The 21090-nt window shown below is 53.8% G+C and overlaps 1 protein-coding gene and 2 non-coding genes across 7 annotated transcripts; all 3 read right to left on the minus strand.

Moving 5' to 3' along the window:
* Positions 1–663: 663 nt before the first annotated feature.
* MAP1A (microtubule associated protein 1A) lies at positions 664–20981 on the minus strand. Of its 5 annotated transcripts, XM_005659678.4 has the most exons (7): positions 20713–20981; positions 19680–19781; positions 11603–11685; positions 11183–11323; positions 2802–10956; positions 2428–2648; positions 664–2230 (listed from the first exon to the last, which is right to left on the minus strand). In XM_005659678.4, exons 1-7 carry the CDS (start codon positions 20948–20950, stop codon positions 2075–2077), a joined length of 9096 nt encoding a protein of 3031 aa, XP_005659735.4. In that variant the 5' UTR covers positions 20951–20981; the 3' UTR covers positions 664–2074. The 5 variants fall into 5 exon arrangements, with proteins under 5 accessions (XP_005659735.4, XP_084828063.1, XP_020952325.2 ...); XM_084971937.1 differs by lacking the exon at positions 19680–19781; XM_021096666.2 differs by lacking the exons at positions 19680–19781; positions 20713–20981 and adding an exon at positions 14648–14719.
* Positions 12814–12896, minus strand: MIR2366-2 (microRNA mir-2366-2). Its single transcript, NR_128447.1, has one exon. It is a non-coding gene; the product is annotated as a microRNA mir-2366-2 (primary transcript).
* MIR2366-1 (microRNA mir-2366-1) lies at positions 12814–12896 on the minus strand. The gene has a single exon (NR_128446.1). It is a non-coding gene; the product is annotated as a microRNA mir-2366-1 (primary transcript).
* Positions 20982–21090: the final 109 nt, after the last annotated feature.

Below are 21090 nucleotides of genomic sequence, written 5' to 3' on the forward strand. Positions count from 1 at the left end.
TGCTTTCTCACCAAATGTTGTTAAAATCACTCTCAATTTTTCACTCTGATGCTTGAGAGTGACTATCAGGAGGAGTTGATATAAAGAGACTATGTTCTTTCTTTACCTGCTTGACACCTTTACATTGGGAGAGCCTAGAAAAGACTCTCCCAATGTAAAGCCTCTAAAGGATTTCACTGCAGGGGAAAATCCAACGTTTTACTTCCTAGAAAGGCTGACTGCACACGTGAAAGGTGTTTACAACCTAAGTAGGCCCTGGATCTCTTAGGGCCCCTCAACTTCTTACCACTTTTGTGTTCTCCTATGCAAGGTATTTGAGGGTTATGGGGTCCTCAGCTCTTGACCCCATGGTATGCAGATTCCTTCTCAGAAGACCCACTGTCTCCCTTCCATTCCCCAAACCAAATGTATGTCCCCACCCTCGGTTCCTATTCCCCATTCAGGCATTCTCAGCTATTTTCAGAAATTATATTGGCTTCCCATAACTTTTTCTCCCTTCATCCACCCTGTATTCTCCGGCTTCCCTAGGTCCTGGAATGGCTTCCAGACCTCAAAGGCATCGAGATAAATGACAATGCTGGTAGAAGCAGAGAGGTAGAAGCCAGGACCCTGGAACTCAGCAATGTGTGGAGTCAGAAAAAGCTTAAGCAGCACCACAGCATCTGTAATGAACTTGATTTATTGTTAAGAGTTGGAGGCAGCTCCCTTACAGCAGCTGGGAACTATAGCAGGGAGGTGTGGGGAGGAGCAGAGCACAGCAGCACGGGAGGGTGGGAGCTAGGAAGAACACAGGCGGGCCCATTTTGGTTTCCACACAGTCATTTGGCAGAAAAGCCAGGCCCTGACGATAGCGTCTGGATTTCTTAGTCGGGCGGTAGTCTGGCAGGGCTGCTTACTGGCTTGCTTGGGGTGAGGTCCTCTCCCGGGGTGGTATTTTTGGCCTGTTTTCCTCTCACTCAGTAGGAGTTAAGCCTTAGCTCAGCTTCATCTCCCTGTTTCCTTCCTCCCTCTCATTTTCCCCAAGTCCTCTGGCATGGCCTCCACCTCTCAGATCCTCTGTCCAAGAATTTGGAGCTGGAAAGGCAGCCAGCATTCCCATTTCAGCTGCAGAATGGCATAGTGGAATGTTGGGGGAGTCACACATTGCTGGGGCGTCAAATGTTGGGATGTCAGGCAGTGGCTTTTTAACCCGTTACACACCCGGCCACAGCAGATGACCACATGCAGATAAATGCCAAGCAAGGTATAAGAAGGGATCAGGATAGTTGGAATTGGGGGGTGAAAACTTCATAAGGTCAGGGAGCTTGGAAAAATTCTGGGATTGGGGCTGGGTTCTCCTTGCCCCTTTGGCTGCCTAGTAGGCCTGGTCTGGGCACAGCTTTCGGATGCAAATGTTATGAAGCAGGGGCTGGGAGGTTAAGCTCCTTTCTTCTCTCACCAATCTGTTGGTCAAACGAGCTTCAAGTTTTGGATTGAGACATTCAGATACGGAGGGAGGTATGCCCCCAGACCCCTGCTGGAACCACGACTCTGGTGGGTAAAGGGATGCGACATGGAGGAAAGGATGCAGCTCTGGGCACCTCACTGATAGTATCCTGCCCCCAGGTCACATAAATTACTACTGGAAATCCTTCCTTGGGATGCTAAATAAATAGATTAAGATAAAGAGGTCCCTGGGGTTGGGGATATGATCTCCCACCATGAGGGAGGAGGTTACTCTCTGAGACCTGCCCTCGCTCCTCCCCAATACCAGCATTAGGCAGCGCTGAGAGGGTGTCACTCCAGGGTTCTCAGGCATCACATGACTTCATATCCTAATTTTGTACCCTCCCCCATCCCAATCCTGTTACCTTTGGTTTTGAGACTCCTTTCAGGCATCGATGGCGGGGGGGGCGGGGGGGGAATGATAACCCCTCCCACTTAGCCCAGCCTAAGTTCCCACACGACATCCCGTCCCCTGCCACACATAACCCCCACCCCCAGCTGCATATCCCTCAACCCCAAAGGACTCAGCGGTAGCCATTCTCTAAAGGAGCTAGGGGAACAGATTCCTGGGGAAGGGAGAGTGGTTCTTTCAGAACTCAATCTTGCAGGCCGGGAAGGACTCATCCTGCATGACCACGGTGCTGCTGCTAGCCAGGACCAGAACATTCAGTTGTTGCTGCTGCTCATGAGTCTGCTGGTACCACTCACGAGTCACCTCTGTGTCATGAGTAGGGATGAGAGTCACCTAGGAGGGAGACAAGACATGCCCGATGTGAGAATGTGAAGGGAAGGGAAGTTGGGGGATGGGGCACCTCATGGTCCAGAAGCAGTGCCACTGCCCGTAGAAAGGGCTGAGTCTTTCTATGAACAGAGACTGTGGTCCACTCTTGCCTCTGAGTAAACTTGGACTAGACTACCTCCTTGGTGTTTCTTGCCTCTCACCTGAAGATTCTCCCCCCACTGGGCCTTGCCCTCCAGCAGGGCATCCAGCACAGCCCGGCTCGGCTCGCCATTGGCAGGGTCATTCCCACTGACCACATAGTAGGATGCACGCACTCGTCGGAAGAAGTCAAGGTCAGCAGTCTTGCCACTGCAATGATTCGGGATATAGGCAAGATCCACATATACCGGGGGGCCAGAGCCACCCTTGGAGCCCAAGGCTGCTGTAGAGACAAGACAGAGGACTCATTGCAGAGGAAAGTAGAACTCTCGGCAACCTTCTTCCTCCCTCCTCCCTCCCTCTGGCTCCTGGAGCCCTTGACCAGCCACACCCAACCCCAAACCACAATCTCTCCCACTTTCCATGTTTTACTTACTTGGTCCTGCCTTGAGTCCGTTGACTAGACCCTTGGACATGGGGCTGTGTGAATCCTTTTCCTCTGCTGGGGTGACCTGGCTTGGAGTGCTGCGTGGTCTGGGTGGGACCCGGGATGCTCGATCAGCAGTCCCTTTACCAGGGGTGGGCGAGCGTTTTCCCCGAAGATCCGGACGCCTGACAGGAGAGGCTGGCTTGGCTCTGCCTGGGGCCCTACGGCCCAATCTCCCCTGTGCCTTCTCCTTCTCCCGTAGCCTCTCTACCCTTCCAGACTCAGAGCTGAGCCCCTCAGGGTCAGCCATGCACACATCTGGGCGGGGAGGAGATGGGTGTGGGTCTGGCTGGGGGATAGGGGGTGGGTCATGGCCAGGCCTGGGATGGTGAGTTCCACTGATCCCACCAGCTTTGTCCACTGGCAAGAAGTCCCCATCTTCATCTGAGTCAAGGACTGCCTCAGCTGTGATGGATGGACACTCCTCAGTTTCTGGCGGAACGTCAGAATCTGACTGTGAGGATCCTGAGTCACTGGCTGACGTCGGGGGTGTCTCATCTGCCACCGGGCATGGACCCCCTGTGGCCCCAGGGGCCCCGGGCCGGCGCCGCCCCCCTCTCCCTACCAGCCGAGCTTCCTCAGTTGAGAGCTCACTGTCATCCGTGGATCGAGGCAGAGGCGGGTTTAGGAAAGATGGGGAGAGCTCCCCACGATGTGGCCGGGGCTCAGCAGCACATCCCTGGGGCCCAGCTTCAATCTCAGGGGAGACACTTCTAGGCTGGCCTCCAGAGGCCTCTCCAGGGCACAGTGGTTGCTCAGGGGACAGCAGCGTGTCAGGCCTGGAGCTCCTTTCAGCTCCCTCAGGCCAGGCCCCATGTTCCCAGGCAGGGCAGGCCTCAGCCTCTGCCTTCTCAGCCTTGGCTGGGACAGGGCTTGGGGGCTTGGGGCTGGTTTCAGTTGGGCCATTGGTGGCACAATCCCCAGAGGGACTCTGTGAGGGGCCTGGCTTCTCAGTGGCTGCCGCTGAGCACTCTAGGCGGCAGGGCAGGGTGCCTTCATCCATGTCTCCAGGTAGGCTTGCAGCTGGAGCTGGGGCCATGTCCAGTGAAGCTGGAGGTGCAGGGCTCAGAGGAGTGAGGTCCCAGAGGCCATGGGCAGCTGGGTCCATTCTTGGGACCAGCTCTACAGACCCTTGTTCTGCAGCCTCCAGGCCAGGAGGGAAGCGCTCAGTCACACTCGAAATCACAGGTGTGGTGGCCTCAGAAGAGGAGCCTTCAGAGAGGGCTGGGGAGGCAGGTCGTGGCAGACTGGAGAGGAGAGGGGCCCCAGGAGAGCTGGGTGATGGGAGCTGGGGCAGTGAGGAGTCCAGGCTGGGAGCCTTGGTAACTTCCAGGTACTCATCGTGCCGGGGTCTGGTGGGGGGCCCTGGAGCCAGAGCTAAAGCTCGGTCCCCAGAGAAGGCAAGAGACCCACAGGGTGCTGAGCGGGGTTCCGCCGGAGAGGGCAGCTGTGGAGGAGCTGGCTGCAATGAGGAGAAGCCAAAGGCTGAAGCAGGGAAGTCCAGGCTGGGTCGGGCAGGACCCAGGTGTGAGTCCGCAGAAGGGCTGGTATGTGCCTCACTTTCAGGCCACAACGTGGAGGGGCCTGCAGGCATGGGGTGAGGGGGACTTGGGGACTGGGCCTCTTTTTCTGGCTGCTCCCGAGCCCCCTTCTCAAGCTCCGAGTCACTAGTACTGTCCTCCCAGTGGCCATGGCCTGATTCCTTGGGGGAAGGGGTTCTCCTATCTGGGCTACAGCTCAGGATGTTACCATTAAGAGGAGAGCCTGGGCCTTTGCTCTGGGGAATAGGGACACGGGGTGGTACTGCAGGTGGGGTGAGGTCGGGATCCACACTTGGCCCTGGCTCAGGCTCCTGCCTGGAGGGTACGGTGGGTCCCCCCAGAGTTGCATAGCTGAACGCTGGACTGTCGAACTGGAGGCGATGGGGTGAGACAGGAGATGAAAGCTCCTTCTCTGCAGATGTGTCTCGGCCAGCAGCCTCTTCCTTGGTTGAGACGCGTGGGGGCCAATCCCTGGCGGCTCCAAGCGGAGGCTCTCTAGTGGGGCAGGCGGGGCCCAGCCCAGTGAGCATCATCTGCTCATAGATGTCTGCATATTGAAAGCTCCTCTCATCAGGGTAGGGCGTGGGCTCTCTCTGCTCTGGCTCAGTCTGCTCGGGCTCCTTGGTGACATGGCTCTTGCTGGCCTCTGGGACATTTGTGGTGAGGGGGCTGCCATCAGGAGTTCCAACCCCACCTTCTTCTTCCCCTTCCCCTTCGGCCTTTCGGTAGTCCTTCCCTAGAGGGGAGTACGGCCCCCCTTCCAACTCAGCTGTGCTCTCCTGCACAGCAGTAACCACACTGTCATACTCAGCTGTGCCCCAAGAGAAAGGCATAGGAGTGTGTGGCTCTGGGGCAGGTGTTGGGGGAGCTGGAGCTGGGGAGAGGGGTGCTGGTGGCAAGGGTCTGTCCTTGGGCACCCATGGAGGGATGTCAGCCAGCCATGACGGGGTGGTGGATTCAGTCCTCATCGGTGGCATGGGCTTAGGCTCTGGGATAGGGCTCACTTGTCCTTGGGCTGGCGGAACCCTCTGTCCAACCATCTCAGGTGGAGAGGCCGGAGGAGAGATGATCTCGAAAGGGGAGCGAGTCAGCTTGTCCTCTTCCTCTGGTGGCAGGCCAACTGGTGATTCAGCGAGCCAGCGCTCCACCTCCAGCCCCTTTTGTGGTGAGGGCTCCTGGAAGCCCTTGAAGTCTGAGGCCCAGGGGCTCTGAGGTGTACGGTCCAAGGGGGGCACTTCTGGCTCATCATCTGGCCCCTCATCAAGGAAAGTGCTCTCCCTCTCTTCTGTGTACCGTGGCCGAGCCCCAGGGCCACTCAGCACATGAGGGAACCAGACCTTCCGCTCACAGCTCAGCTCCCCCCAGTATGTGTCCTGTTCCAGGACCACATCCTCTCTGTCCCTCCAGTACCTGTCCTCCTGCTCAGGAGATGTGTCCTCCCATGTCTGGGCAGGCTCTTTCTGTTCTCCTACCGGCTCCCCTCTGGTTGGAGACGTTTTTCGCCACTCCTGGACCACATCCTGCTCCTTCCAGTACTTCTCTTCCTGCTCCCGCCTGGGGCTCTCTTCCAGCCCCAGAGCTTTGGTCTTCTCCAGCAGAACTTCTTCCTTTTGCTCCACAGCCTTGACTTTTTCTGGAGATTTTTTCTCTAGGATCATCTCCTTCGGGGTCATGGTTTTATCCTCCTGCACAGGGCTCTCCTGCTCCTGGGCTTTGTCCTTCTCTTCCACGGTCTTGCCTTTTTGTTCATCAGCCTTAATGTTTTGTTCCAGGGCTTCCCCCTTCTGTTCTAAGACCCAGTATTTTTGTTCTAAAGCCTGATCCTTCTTTTCCAAGGCCTTGTCCTTTGGTTCTGGGGCCTTGTGCTGCTCAGGGGCTTTGTCTGTCTGTTCTAAGGCCTTACCCATCAGTTCAGGGACCTTGTCCTCTGGAACCTTGTCTTTATGTTCAGAGTCTCCGACTTTTTGTTCTAAAGTTTCATCTTTTTCTTCTGGGACCTTGTCCTCCTGTTCCAGGGCCTTGTCTTTTGGTTCTAAGTCTCTGTCTGTTAGTTCTAAATCTCTGTCTTTTGGTTCTAAGTCTCTGTCTGTTGGTTCTAAGTCTTTGTGTTTTACTTCAGGGGCCTTCTCCTTCTGTTCCTGGGCTGTGTCCCTTTGTTCTAAGGCTCTGCCTTTTTGTTCTAAACTCTTATCCTGCTGTTCCACAGCTTTGTCCCTTTCTTCCAGAACCTCATCTTTCTGATCGATGGCTGTATCCTTCTGCTCTGTGACAATATCCTTGTGCTCCAGAGTCTTGTCCTTCTGCTGTAGGACTTCATCTGTTGGCTCAGGTCCCTTCTCCTTCTGCTCTGGGGTTCTGTCTTTCAACTCTGGAACTTTGCCTTCCCATTCCATGGCAATATCCTCCATGGCAGGGCTTGGCAAAGACTCAGGACTCTTGGTGAGGGAGCTATCAGGTGTCAGAATGTGTTCATCAGGGCTTGTTATCACTCCAGGTAAGTGCTTCCCATCTCCTAACAGTGCAGAGTGAGAGAAGGAGCTGGCAGGGAATTTTCCATCAGGGCTCTCATCTGTGATGTCTGCCTGTGCAGAGTATCCACTGGTCCAATCTGTGGGAGGTGACACCGTGGTTGCACAGGGCTCTGGAATAGATACAGGGGCTGGGTGATGGGAGGTGTCTTCAGCCTGCATCAGAGGCCCCTTTTCTTCCTTTCCTAGGCTTAGTTCCCCAAACTGGAGGGTGCCAAGGCTTTCTGGAGACAGCTGCTTAGAAGAGATATCCAGAGAGGTCTCCTTGCTAGGACTCTCTTCTGAGAAAGAAAGTGACCGGGTATCTTCTGGAGATACTTGTGGCCAAAGATCTTTGCGTAGGTGCTGCTCTGTCAGGCCACAGGGAGACCTAGGGATGGCGTCTTGGTTGGCAGTGTCTGGGGAGACCACGCTGAGGACAGAGAGGGACTCTGCCTCTCCAGGGGAGAGGCCTCGGTCAGGAAATTGGAGTACTTCATCTTTCTGAGGTTCACTGGGTTCTTGGACTGATGTTCCCAAATCTCTGGGAACAGCTTCTGTTTCCAGAATTGGGCCTGTGGGCTCTCCTGCCTCCAAAGTCTCAAAGACTATTGCTTTGTCCTGTTCTGGCAGCAGTTGGATGGTGCAGCCTACCTGTCCCCCAGCAATGCTGAGGGGCTCTTCTTGGGCCTGGGGGCTCCTGGGAGGAGACACCATTCCTTCCTCCTCGAATGTGCCTTCTTCAGGCCCTGGCTTGACTGTCTCCTCTGCAGCATCTTCCTTGCCCACACCTGGTGTACGCTTAGTATCTCCCCAGGAGTCGGCTTCCTGGAAGTCTTGGGGCTCAGACTTTTCTTCCACTGGGGACTGATGAAAGGGTGTGTGGGTTGCACTGGGTGGGCCAGATGCTGGAGGAGAGGCCATCTTCACTGTGCTGTCATCTGGGCTGAGGCAGCGCTCCTCCATTTCTCCAAGGGCTGGTTCCCCTGGATGTAGGGTGTGCCCAGGGGCAGCAAACATTGGGGCTCCATACTGGTCGTGAAGTTTCTCAGACATCTGTACATTTGCAGCCTCCTCCTCTTCCTTTTCCACAGCTCTCTCTCCAGGCAAGCCTCTCCCTACAGTCTCTCCCCTCTTTTCTGATTCCCCGGTCACAGAGAAATCCTCACAGGGTGGTGATTTGAAACCCTTGTCTTCTTCCAGTGAGGAGGTGGGTGAGATGGTACCAGCTGAGGGCACGTAGTCCAAGCCCTGAGTGGCTTCAGTGCGGGATGAAGGGATGCTTGTAACCGTGTCAAGCAGCAGGGAGCTCTTGCCTGTCTCCTCTGTCTGAGGAGCTGTGAGTGAAGCCACGGACTGGTCCTCAGCCACGGATGTGGCAAAAGAAGAAAGCTTGTCACACTCAGTGATTGAGGTGGCTGAGGACACGTGCTCCTCTTCAGCCAGAGGGGCAGCTACCATGTTGGGGGGGTAGGTGAGTTCGGTCTCTGGCGCTCCATAGCTTTTGCCGGAGGTGGCGAGAACAGCACCATCTGCAGGCTGGCTAGCCTCAAAGGTGCCAGGACCTTCAGGCCCAGGGAGGTCATAGGTACCCGTGGGAAACCTAGGTGGAGCTGGGCGCTCCTCGGGCTCATCATGGATCTCCTCATCTGAGATGGTCTGCTCGGTCTCTGAGTAGCCAGGGATCGTCTCGTCCTGGATGTAAGAGACGTGCTCAGTGGCTCCTGCAGGGGTAGCCAGGCTGCTTAGGAATGATGACGCCTCCTTCTCAGGGGCCTTGCCTTGAAGTCCCAGTTCCCGGCCCCCAAGAGCCTCCCTGCCCCTTGGAGTTACCTTTAAGGCTTCTTGCATATGTTTTTGGTAAAATCCCTCAGCCTTTGTCTCTTCCTCTTCCTCCTCATCTGATGGGTGCAGCTCCTCCATTTCTTCTAACTCAGCCTTCTCTATCACATCCTCCTTTACCTCAGGTTCACTTTCCTCTCTGGCTTCTGTTCTTTCAAGGGGCCCCTCTCCTTCCTTTGGCTTCTTTTCCTCCCAGGTATCTTTCTCCTCCTCTGTTTCAGCTCCAGAGTCTGGGCCTCTGTCCTTGCTGCCTGGTTCCTCAGGGATGTCTGAGACAACTTCTTTTTCCTTTATCACAGGCTCTTCTGGTTCCAGCCCTGGGACAGAGGGTGGTGTCTCTTGGGCCACTGTGCTTGGGGGTCCCTCCTCTGCAGCGTCGGGAGGCAGTGGTTTCTCTCCTAGTCCTGTGTCCCTTTGTTCAGCCAGCAACCCCCTCTCCTCACGCTTCAACTCCTCAAAGTCCTGGGTGAGATCCTCTGGAGAAGAAAGGGCCAGCTCCCTGTGGCCACTGACTGTTGGAAGTGGTGCAGCCCCCTTCTGGGCTGGGGGTGTCATGCGGGGCTCAGAAGACAGCTCCTTCTCCCCACGGGCAGCCCGGCTCTTGTCCGTCTTGACTCTGGCAGGGGCCTTGGCTTTGTAGAGGGTCTTTCTCACCTCAGGGGTAAAGGGCTTCAGGTCTGGCTTGGAAACCTTTTTGACCTCAGGCTTGGTATCTTTCCTCTTCTCCTCCTTCTTGGCATCCTTCTTCTCCTCCTTCCTTCCTTCATCCTTCTTGAGCTCCTTCCTCTCCTTCTTGATTTCTTTTTTCTCTTTGTCTTTTTTTTCTTCCAGCTTTGAAATCTTTTCTTTCAGGTGCTTCTTCCCCACCTTGTCTTTGATCAGCTTTCGCTTCTCTGCCTTCAGTGCCTCACTCGACTCTGTCTTCACCCTCTCAGGCTTGGCAGGCTTCTCTGGGGGCTTCTCAGATGACTCTTTTGCCTTCTTCTCTGTCTTGGCTAATTCCTTGGCTAGTTCTGAGCGGGCCTCCTTGGCTCCCTCTTCGGCCACCTCCTCCCGTTTGGCCAGCTTGCTCACAGCTGTCTTGGTTGTGGCCTTGAGGCTTTCCTTGCTATCAGCCCGCTGTTTGATTTTGCTGGGTTTGAGGTTGGCAGGCACAGCCCCAGTGGCCAGGTCCTTCTGCGTGGCCACGGGGTAGCGCAGGAAGTCCAGATGCCGAAGCTTTTCCAGGCCCTCCAAGATCTTGTTCTGGGGAGCATTCCCTGGAAAAAGCACACGCACAATCTTCTCGGTGGGGTTGGCTGGTAGCCAGACCACCAGAGCAGTGATTGAGGTCAGGTAAGGCACGGAGATCTCAGCCTCCTTCCCATTAGCCAGCACGATGCCTGTCTTAGCTTTACTGTTGCCTGCCCACTTTTGCATGAGGAACTGCATCTCCTTGCTGTCTTTGACCGGGTTGAGGACATACATGTCCAGCCGGCCCACACCCATTTTGTGGAAGAGGGTCAGTGGCTCAATGGTGTTGCTGACCACACGGTACAGTGGCTCGGCCTGGATGCCCAGACGGTTCAGGTGCTGCAGAGTGAGGCAGGCCTCCTCAATGCTGCGCTTGGCCTTCCGGGAGGCATCAGGCAGCCGCAGCTTATCGGGCACGTTAAAGAAGACAACTCCAAGCTCAGGGGAGATGAGGTTCTTCACCCAGTCGCTGTAGCTGCTGGAGCCCTGGGACTGCTCCTCCTCCAGTTCTGCCACTTTGCGCTGTAGGAGTCCGTTGATGCCTGGCAGGTTGTCTGCCCCGATGTGGGTGAGTAAAACCGAGTCAATGCGATCTAGGTGCCGCACCAGCTTCCAGAAGCAGGACTTGCGATCAGAGCCACCATCCACCAGGATGTTGAAACCATTAACAGCAAAGAGGGCAGAGTCCCCTCGGCCACCGGGGAAGATGTAGCAGCAAGGCTTGGAGAGCTTGAGGAAGCCCCCTGAGGTGGGGGGCTCAAGCAGGTCAAAGGGGGATGGCACGTCCACAGTCTCAGAGACATACTCGGAGAACTCAGCCACGCCATCCATGGTGGGCAGCGTGGGCTCAGGGTTTAGCCGGAGGTGCAGGGTCTCTTGGGAACTGGATAGTCCCAGGTGGCTCCAATCACCCTCCCCTAAGCAGGACACGGTGAGGAAAGCCTGGGTCCCAGACTCTCTATTGCTGAGCAACTGGGCAATCTAGAGGAATGGGAGACAGAAGGCTCAATCAGTCGGGTCATTGGGATTGTCTCAACCTGATTTAGAGTCAATCTGCTAATCTCCATCTCTGAGGTGATTTCCTACCTTTCTTCCAGCATCCCTGAGGGTCAAGGAACTTGGGATGTTCCCTTCCTTGGATCCCTCCTCACAGATCTAGTCCTACCCCATGTTCTGTTCCTCTCAGACACTCAGACCTGGAACTTACCTCTGGGTTGTGAAGGACCTGGGCAAAGTTTTGATAGGAGTAGGTGCCACTCTGTAGGATGAGGTCTCCCCCAGGCTCTAAACTTTGCCCACTCAAGATTAGTAGTTTATGAGCTGATGGGCTGCTCAGCAGGTGGCGAACCTAGAGGCAGAAGGAGAGGACTGGTCACCAATGGAGGAACCCCAGGAAAGGGCACTGAATGTTCCTGGTCCCCCTCAGTACTGCAAGGACACGTTCCCCACTGGCAGCCCCACAACACTTCCAGGGTGGGGCTGGGATTGTGAGGCAGGTTAGATGGCAGAGAGAGGATGGTTCAAAGCCAGGTCCAGGAATTCTTGGCCTTACAGCAGTAGCACTGGCAAGGGTGGGTTATGGCACTTTCGGCAGGCCCTGGTGGCAAGGCAAAGGCCCTGGCCTTACCTCAGAGCTGATGCTGTCGGCACTGGGGTTTACCAGGATGATGGTCTCTAGGATCTCACTCTGGTGGCAGAGGGTCCTCTGGCCTGAGGGAGAGATGCAGGAATTTGTATTGAGGGAAGTGGGTATAGACTAAAATGGAGAGGCACTGTGGAAGGCAGGCGAGGAAGAATGTGCTATCAGAAAATGGGGCTTACGGGAGAAAGAGAGGCCTGGCTATCCTTAGATCCTGCCACTGTGGAAACTGCTGAGTAAGGTCTAGGAACTGGGTCCCGCTGCCCTTCCCTTTCAGGGTTTCCTCCTTCCCTCTCCCACACTGGCTGTCTTCTCCCTCCCTTCATTTGCTATCCCCTCTGCCTGTTAACTCCCGCCCCAGACTGCCCTGTTGACAAGAACCTTTTGTCCCTCTCGAGCACTAAGCTCCTGGTGCTGCCTGGGGCTGGGGGGCTCAGTTGGAGGGAGGGCTTCTGGGACCATGGTCTTCACTCAGCCCTCTCCTCACTAGCTTGCCTCTGCCCTATGCTTTCTTGCCAGAACGTTTGAAAATAGGGAGGTGGGTGCTTCTGTGCAGTATCTACAGACTCTTCATCCTCCTTTCAAATCCCCCTCTGCAGCCACAAGTCCTATTCCAAAAGGCTTAGAAGTTTGTACTACCTAAACCTTTAGGGATTACATGGCAAAGAGTAGAAATAGGATCTCTGGTTCTCTTCTCTGGCATCTCAGAGGCCAAGCCTGCACAGGATCATATTGTCCCCACCAACAAAGATTTCACAGCTCCCTCTTCCACCTCACCTTCACGTCCCCAGGCTCCAGAGAGGCCTGGCTCACTATCCCACAACCGATCCCATGGGAACAGTTTCTCCTCTCATCCTTGCATCTCTCCTATGGGCCTTCTGTCCCAGAGAGGGGAGTCAGGGGTTCACAACAAAAACTAATAAGGAAGGAGAGGTTCAGGGTGTTCCCCCAGGCTGTGTAGAAGCGTAACACACCCTCAAATCCCCTTATTCCCCGTATCCAGACTCACACGAAACACCATGCAATGCAGCAAAGAAAGAAAGTGGCAGGTTAGACAGAAGATGCTGAAGAAGGATGTTGCCATCCCCTGCTCCTGCCCTTACCGACTGCAGCACATAGTAGAGTTACCTTACAAACACAGAGTTGAACAGATGGTCTGGGGAGTGGGCTGTCTGGAGGATATTGGTGGGAGGACTCATAACCTGTCCCCCAGACCCTCTTCTGTGACCCAGCGCTCTCTCCTCTTTCTGGGGCTCAGACAAGAGGACCCTGGGGCCAGGGCCTTTGTTAAGCGGAAGAGCCGTGGTGCCAGGATCAGGCAGATCTGGCAGCACCCGGCTGCAGTTGCAGCTGCAGGGGAAATGAACTATGGATGGTGTCAGAAGACCAAACCCCCATACAGAGTGGGTGGGGCCCAGGAGGAGTTCAAGGGTTCTCTTCTATTAAGTTGGGAATTGAGGGACGCTTTGAGGTCAGTTCAGAGGATGAGAATCACCTCAGAGACACGCAGGGGCAGGGCTTGGGTAGGTGATGGATGAGGGCTATCATGGTTCACGGAGCGGCCAGCCCTAGGCTAGCTCTCAGTAGTTTAGACTGAGAAGGGCAATTCCTCTCCCTGCTCCCTGCCCACCGCTCCCCCGCCCCCACCACAGACGCACAAGGTCACACATTGGAACCCGAGGGTCAGAAAGAAATATCTGTGGTACAGATGGATTTGCTTTCTATCTATAACTCCCCCTCCCCACATTCTACCATTCCCCACAGTCCCCTAGTCGACTCCTCTGATCCAAGTTCTGGTCTTGGCACAAGACTCCATCCCTCACCCCTGCGCTCTCCCGTTGTGGATCGTGACCGGCGACTCCGAGGTTTATATCCTGTCCCCCTCCTTTTCAGCCTCGGTTCTCTCTTCTGCTCCCCCCAGCAACCCCACTGAAGGCATTTGACTTGTTTTCCCTTTTTCTTTGGCGAAGACTTCTCGGGAAGCAGGGGCAGTGATGGGGTGGGGGGTGGGATGCGGGTGCTGAGGCGGAGCAGGCGGGAGGGCAGGTGTCTCCGCAGTGAGGCGGCAGGGGAGGGGGGCCGCCGGGCAGCTGCAGTCTGCCGCAGTGTGTGAGTGTGTGCGAGTGTGCGCGCTGAGCTCTGGCTCCTCCCCGCCCCCACCCCCCACCCCAGCATGACAAGTCATTTTCTTGGCTGCCTCTGCATGGGGGGTGGGGAGGGGGGGGAACACAGAGAGGGAGAAGAAACTGGTTCCTCTGTTCCGAGCCCCCATCTTGGGAAGAGGAGCAGAGATGAGATGGGGGTGGGGCCCTGACTGGGAACCTGTGGGGTTGACAGGACTGGGAATGCGGGGCAGCTGCTGGAGAGAGAGAGCTCTCAATCTCCGAGGGCAGCCAGAAAGAGGGGGACTTAAGAGTCCAAGTTTAAAGCCAGTCGCAGGGAATGGGTGTTGGGAGCCCACTGCAAATAGGCTGGCCTGTGAAGAGGTGCATGCCACGTCTTAATGACCCTTTCCTCCCTTCTTTTCCATGGTGTCCCCCACCTTCCCTTACTCGGCAAAAACTCGCGGTCCCATTCACCCCAGCATAGAAGCAGCTGAGCCTCTAGCAGCTGACACCCAGAGACCCTCCCATTAGGTGCATTCCCATAATCTCTGCCTTCCCCTCAGATTCTTCTGCCCCTACCCAACACACAGCCCCCAACCCCCAACGCTGCCCGGCAGAGCCAGTGACACCCCCTCGGCTGCTGCCCCCACGCTGCTATCTACCAACTTGGCCCAGCCTTCGAGGTGGACTGTCACCATCCCAGACCCACTGGCCTCCTCCTGGTTCTGGGTCCAGGCTGGCCCCATAACCAGTAATGTTCATCTTCTCTCTCTGTTCCGTCACCCTGCCCGCCCACGCTGGGATGGTTCCAGACACACCAGATTAGGTACCAACTCCCTTTCCGTTACCCTCATCCCACCTCCCTATCTCAGCATCCCCCACGCCCCCCACCCCCATGCCAAGCCCTTTGGCTTGGTTCGGTTCTTACCCTCGGGTGTGGGAGGGAGCCCCTCATGAGGCTGCGACTCCGGCCTCAGCCGGCAGCTTGAGGGAAGAGTCTGCGGCACTAGGGGTGGGAGTGGGGGGGGGCACTTGATGGTGAGGGCGGCGCCAGGGCGGGGAAGAGGGGCTGGTCCATGACGCGGCACTAGCGACTTAACTATTTCTTTGCCTTCACAATGACAGTGCTCTGGTGCTTCTGACTGGTGGGGGCTGAGGAGTTGTCTCGCAGCTCAAAGAGCCAGGATGGTCTCCAATGGCCCACAGGGCCCTTTTCCCCAACCCTGCTTAGTTAAGAAATATTCATCAGCCCAAAGACCAAAGCCCTGTACCACACACTGCAGGGATACAGGAGGCATGGTCTGCCTGGGCCCTCCCCCCTCTCTCAGGAACCATCTGCTGCTTCTCCCCTCAGACCCAGGGAATGACCTTCAATCCCTAGAGGAGCAGGAGACAAAGAGGCTAGGGGCCTGAAAGCATGGGGTAGGAATAAGGGGACTACTTTAAGCTGGGGATGATGTGAGGGAGTTGAACTGAGCTCTGCTGCCTTCTGAGCCACAGCTGCAGAAATGGGGGTGGGGGTGGGATGGCAAACAGAAATAAGTCTTATTTAGGTTGGAAGTAGTTTGAAATTCTGTAGTGGACACATGGTCCTGATCCTATCTTGGGTGGGGCACAGGGGGCCAGGGACTGCATGCAACTCTCCGCCAATGCAGCACAGCACAGCACAGCAACCCCCCAGGCACTGATACTTGGAATTCTTGGTCATTGGGTATAAAGAGGCATTCTCTGAAGATTCAGGGTTCTTTCTGCCTTTCAGTGAAATAATTAAAGGGATAAAAGAAGATCACTGCCAGCCCTACAAGATTTTCTTACTATGGGCCAATTATTAAATGTTACATAAAGTACTCTTTGGACTAAAAAAGTATAATGACTTTGTAGTGTTGGAACCCTGTTTTCCTCGTCTCTGCACCCTGCTATGTTTCACTGATGTCTCTGTTTTATAAAATCTTAATCCTTCCAGTATTCCAGTTTCCCGTAGTCTCCCTCTGTCTCAAATTTGATAACATATGCTCTAGGACTTGGAGAGGACCTTGAAAGCTCAAGCATTGCATTCCTACCAGGTGATGCTCAGGTTCCCACAGAATTGTTCCCTGCCCTCTTCCCTTTCCATCAACCCTCCCCAGTCCTGGCCAATTCCTACAGCCTTCCTCATGATAGCATCCACCCACTTTTACCCCAGCACCAGCCCCACCCTTGCCCCAGGCTGCCAAGAGCTGCTTTTGAAGGTCAGAGAAGCCAAAATAGTCTTTGCTCTTAGCATCCCCATCCCCCCTAAGCTGCCTCTAGAGGAGAGGAGGAGCTGAGTCACCAGTGGTGGTGGTGGTGGGGAGGACTACAGAGGGGGAGGAATCCTTGCTCAGATCCGGGGATGCAAAGCAGCAACATGGCAACAGCCCCATTTGGATGGAGGAGGCCATCTGCAGAGATACACAATGCAAACCAGGCTGAGTTCCCAGCACCACAGAAGGGAAGCACCTCCCTTCTGCACCTTCATAGTTCTCATTTCCTTCCACCTCAAACCTTCTATCTCCTCCCTGCTTTTTAGGGCTCTCTGGAGTGGGCGAGGAGGAAAACTTGGATAGACACATAGCTTGAGAACAAAACAACCCTTCCCAGCCCAATGCAGAGCCCACCCTTATTTTCAGCTCTTACCTCCAGGGACCACACCCTGGGCAAAGTTCCAACTCACAGTAGAGTTTTCCTTTAGCCCTCACCCTCTGAATAGCCACCCACCACAACCAAACCTCCATCCGCTGTGTTCCTTGGCTCTGCTGCAATGAAATGGTGAGATGCCAAAAAAGAGAGAGAGGCCTGAGCTCAACACAGAGTGAGATCAGAAGTCCTGGATTTGAGACCTGACTCTACCATTTTACTAATCATGCTTTTAAACAAGCCACTTAAGCAATCTGAAAGTTTACTTCCAGAACTATAACATGAGTATAATATTAGTACCATCCTCCAATAATGCTGTCAAGGGTGAATGGCATAAAAGATGAAAAAATACTTCATTGCTAGAATCCTAAACCTGCAGTGCACAGATGCCACTGGAAGTCTGTCCCCCTTTTGTAGAGGATTTATGAGAGGGCACCTAAGTGACCAGGGAAATCCTAAATCAAAATCTCAGACTAGACCAACTCTAGGAATAACTTAGCTCCCAGGTAAACCCAGGACTGGAGATGCCTGCAGGAAGGGACTTAAAGTACTCTTCATCGCAAACCTCAGTTCTAGGAGCCAAATGAACTGCTGTATTAATTCAGAATGGTCTTCATGTTTGCAGAAGTAATAGAACTAATGCTTGCATCAGTGGTGATACAGAGTCACACAGAAGGCTTCTAAACTGGTCCTTAAGCCTGTGCTTTTTTAGAGTCATAGAATGTCAATTGTGAATTATAAATTATGAAGTCCTCTCCCTTTTCTGTACGTGCTCAATAATAGAAGTAGTATCAGAGTGTTATTTAAGCTCAGTTTCCCATTGTTCTAGTTGTTTCTGGGTTTGTTTTAAGATGCTTGGATGCTCTAGATTTGGGGGGGGGGTCTCACCCTCAGCATGTGGGAGTTCTGGGTCAGGGGTTGACCCTGTGCCACAGTAGTGACCCAAGCCGCTGCTGTGACAATACCAGATCCTTAACCCTCTGTGCCACAAGAGAACTCCCAAGCTCTAGATTTCTTTTCTTTTCTTTTGCAGGAGATAGAAAGTAAGGCTCCAAGTCACCACTGGAGACTACCTGGTACAACATTCACCTTGGAAAGCCTTTACCACTTGTGACCACTAGAAGGAGCTGGGCTACTGACTCTCCATTAAAGTGTCCCCTCCTTTTCAGTGCCTTTTCTGTGTGTGTGGGGGGGAGGGGGGCTAGTGGCAGGAATAACCACACTCTCCCTACCGTTGCTTGGGCCCAGGGCTTAAGGAGAGGTGAGAGGGATGGTGGTCCAGCCTTTGGGGTGGGCAGAAAGGATTAAATCATAAGGTATTAGCATATCTCTCTACTGAAATCAGCAGCCTAGTTCCCTTTGCCTCCCTACTAAAGGGAGCCTGAAAGGAGGGGCAGTGCCTGCAGCTGCTCTGGGCTGACTGTTGTTTGTGGGGACAGCTGAAAGAGAAGCCAGCACGGGTGGGGCTGAGGCTGTCTGAGCCATGTGGGTTTTTCCCGGAAATTCTCCACTATTCTCCAGGGACATAGTCAGGCCACCATAAAACTAACAATATTCAAAAGTAAGCCCTGATCTTAGGTATAATGGCCTAAGCCCCTTATGGACACCATAGTAAAACTCTTTGATTGAAAGGACCTAGTAGCTGTTTACATATTGGTACTCGTTTCTGAGAGGTCCCTGACAGTAACTATACATCTCCCTGTAAGCATTTTCCCAAGTATTCCCACATCTTATTCTGAAGAATGGCTAATTATTTTGTTTTAAGTTATGATCATTCCTATGTCATTCCAGAAAGCATCTACTCTTACATCTGTGTCTAAAAGAACAAGGTTAGAGAATTCAGTGTGAATTAATAACATCAGCAGATACTCTCCAAACTTCAATCCAGTTGTTAATTTCATCTGCTGTCATTCCCTTATCCAGCCTTGTACAAAAGCTCGTAGGATTAATAAAGTTATGAAACTGTCACTTGTCAATCACTAGAGCTGATGGAGGAAGCAATGACATGAGTAATTGTAAACAGAAGGCAGTCTCAAACAGTGACTGGCTAGCTTCACAGGAAGCCAGTCACATCAAGAAGACGTCAGCCTCAAATTTTTAAAGTGCTGCATATATTCCTAAGATGATGGAGCATTAGTCATGTTAACCTTGTCTGCTCTCTCCAGGATCAACTCTAGAGGAATAGGTGATCAGGGAAATGACCAAAGATGTGGCAATTAGCAGGAGGAGCAGAAAAGAAGGGGAGGTGATTATCTATTATACTGGATAATTGAGAATTATCTATATAAGATATAAATTCAGTCATTTGGTGGCAATGACTTTTGTTCTTTTTTCGCCATGCTCACAGCATGCGGAAGTTCCCAGACAAGGGGATGAACCCAAGCCACAGCTGTAACCAAAGCCACAGCAGTGACAACACCGGATCTTTAACCTGCTGAGCTACAAGGGAACTCCAGCAGTGACTGCTGAGTTGGGTAGACTTATATTCCATAAAAACAATGGTGTACGAATTAGTTTGTCAGCATTTACCAATAACATTATCAGATGCCCAGCACTTTAACAATGAGATATACGGCTTTCTGTAGTTTCCCCACAGATACTGTCATGGAATAGCAGTTCCTAAAATATTGTTTTCTTAAATTCCTGACCATTTCTTCTACCCAGCAGAATGGGAAATTGCAAACCGTGAACTTTGATTTCAGAGCCAAACCTCAAAGTATGACTAGCTCTTGCAGAAGTAAATCCAGGAAAACCTGCTTCCACTCTGGATTTCATGGTGCTCATCGGTCTTTGGTACAATGTTTCTGCTCTGCTCTGGACATCGGTTGACTGAGCCAAAGGAGGAACCAGAAACCCTGAATTCTGGAGGGTAGGCTCTGTAGCTTGAGAAAAAAATGCTAAGCAAGAAGCTGGGAAGGTGAGTCTGGGGTTCAAGGGCTTTTGTAAAGGGAAGCAAGGAGGCCAGGGTATACAGAAAAGGGAATACACAAAAAAAAGAGCGAATTTTTACACAGATGATTGATACCTCATTCTCTTAGCGCATGTCAACAGCTGTTCATAAAACTACCCTCTTCTGAGGTAGAAATTATGTTCTTTAGGCTTCCCTCACCATCATACCATCTGTCTGCAGTGTGCGGGTATGTAGGGATAGCTATGGGAGCTTTACAACTTTCCCCTCAGGCGTCTCTCCCTTCCTCCCCACCCAATCCTCCCACAAGGCCAGTTCTGCCTGGAAGACTGGACCTCTGATCTTCTGTGACCAGCCCTCACCCAAAGGACAGAGACAAATTGATACTAATCCTAACCTTTGACCTCTGAGGAGAAGTGAGCTAGATGCCGGGTAATGAAGAGTCTCAATTGTTGGTTCAAGTCAATGGATGATAAGTCAATGTTCCAGGAGAGAATGCCTGTGAGAGAAAAAGAAACAAAGAGGGACCTAGATAAGGTCAGAGGGACTAGACTTCTGAGAGAACTTCCAAACTCACAGAAGGGGTAAGGAGAAGGAAGGGATAAGAGCAATTGCTATGATCAGCCTCACTGATGTCTTTGAGAAGGGTGGCTAGTACCTTTGCCTGTCTCCCATCCTGTGCCTTTCTTGGGCTTTGCTGGAGCCAGAGGGAGAAGGGCAGAGTTTAGGCTAAATTTGGTCATTAACAAGTTTGTATGTAGGAATTTTCTTGCAGAGTTGACCAGGTGAGATAGAAATGACACCCAAGAGCCCCTTCCTTCTGGATACAGCTAGGTAGGTTTCTAAATTCTCCTTCTGTGGTCCCCTCCTTGCCTACACTCCTCCGCGGCTGGCTTCCACCCGCAGGTGGCTCCGCAGCACTGCGCCACAGGCAGAGAAGGACTGAGAAGCCTGTGGTCACGAAGGTCACTCTCAGTCTGGCCGCTGGCACTGGGATATTTGAGATTTGTCTGCGGCGTTCAGAAAGCACCCTGTGCCTGTTCAGAAACCTAAAGAAGAAATTAAGGTAGGGACCTGGACTCTCCAGGGGATGGTGAGGACTTTTAGGGCGTCTGGCCCATGACACTGCAGGAGAGAGGGGTGCAACTAGAAAGGGCTCCCCAGGCAGTACACAGAGCTCCCCACCCCTCCTCAGGGAGTTTGTGGAACACCACAGGGTGTGCGGGAAGGATGGGGAAGCGAGATGTTGGCAGCTGGGGTGGGGGAATACAGATGTGTGACACAGAGGATGGAGGTGACAGGCCAGGGGCTGATGATTCAGATAACAGGGCGCGCAGATCTCAAGAAAAGCACACTACGGTTGGAGGATGCAGATGGCAAAGAAGCACGGGATGAAGGATGTCCCGAGAGCATCCAGGACAGCAGCTCACCTTGTTCAAGGTGGGCCCGCACGGCCCTCAGCTGACTCTCCGAACCGATATCGCCGATCACAATGAGCAAAGAGTGTTTCCTTAGGTCCCAGCGTGCTGCCGCCGCGGCGGCTCCGGCCTTGTACAGCGGCTCCGCGGGGTTCTGAGCCAGCGGAGAGCCGGGGCTTCGGAGCCCTAGCCCGGGACTTGTCTCCATGGCAACGCCGCGAGGCCGCCCGGGCCCAGCCTCGGTCTCCATGGAAACTCCTTTGGAGTGCAAGGCCGGCGTCGGCGGCTGGGAGAGTGCGCGCGGTTCTTAAAGGCCGGCGGCAGGAGCCGCTCATTGGCTGCTGCCTGTCAGGGGGCGGAGCACTGGCGCCGCAGCGGCTGGGAAGGGGC

Source organism: Sus scrofa, chromosome 1, assembly GCF_054392235.1.
Source record: "Sus scrofa isolate SSC_HxYL_T2T_F1_AM1 chromosome 1, Sscrofa_HxYL_maternal_Yorkshire_Landrace_v2.0, whole genome shotgun sequence".
NCBI classification, from domain to species: Eukaryota; Metazoa; Chordata; class Mammalia; order Artiodactyla; family Suidae; genus Sus; species Sus scrofa.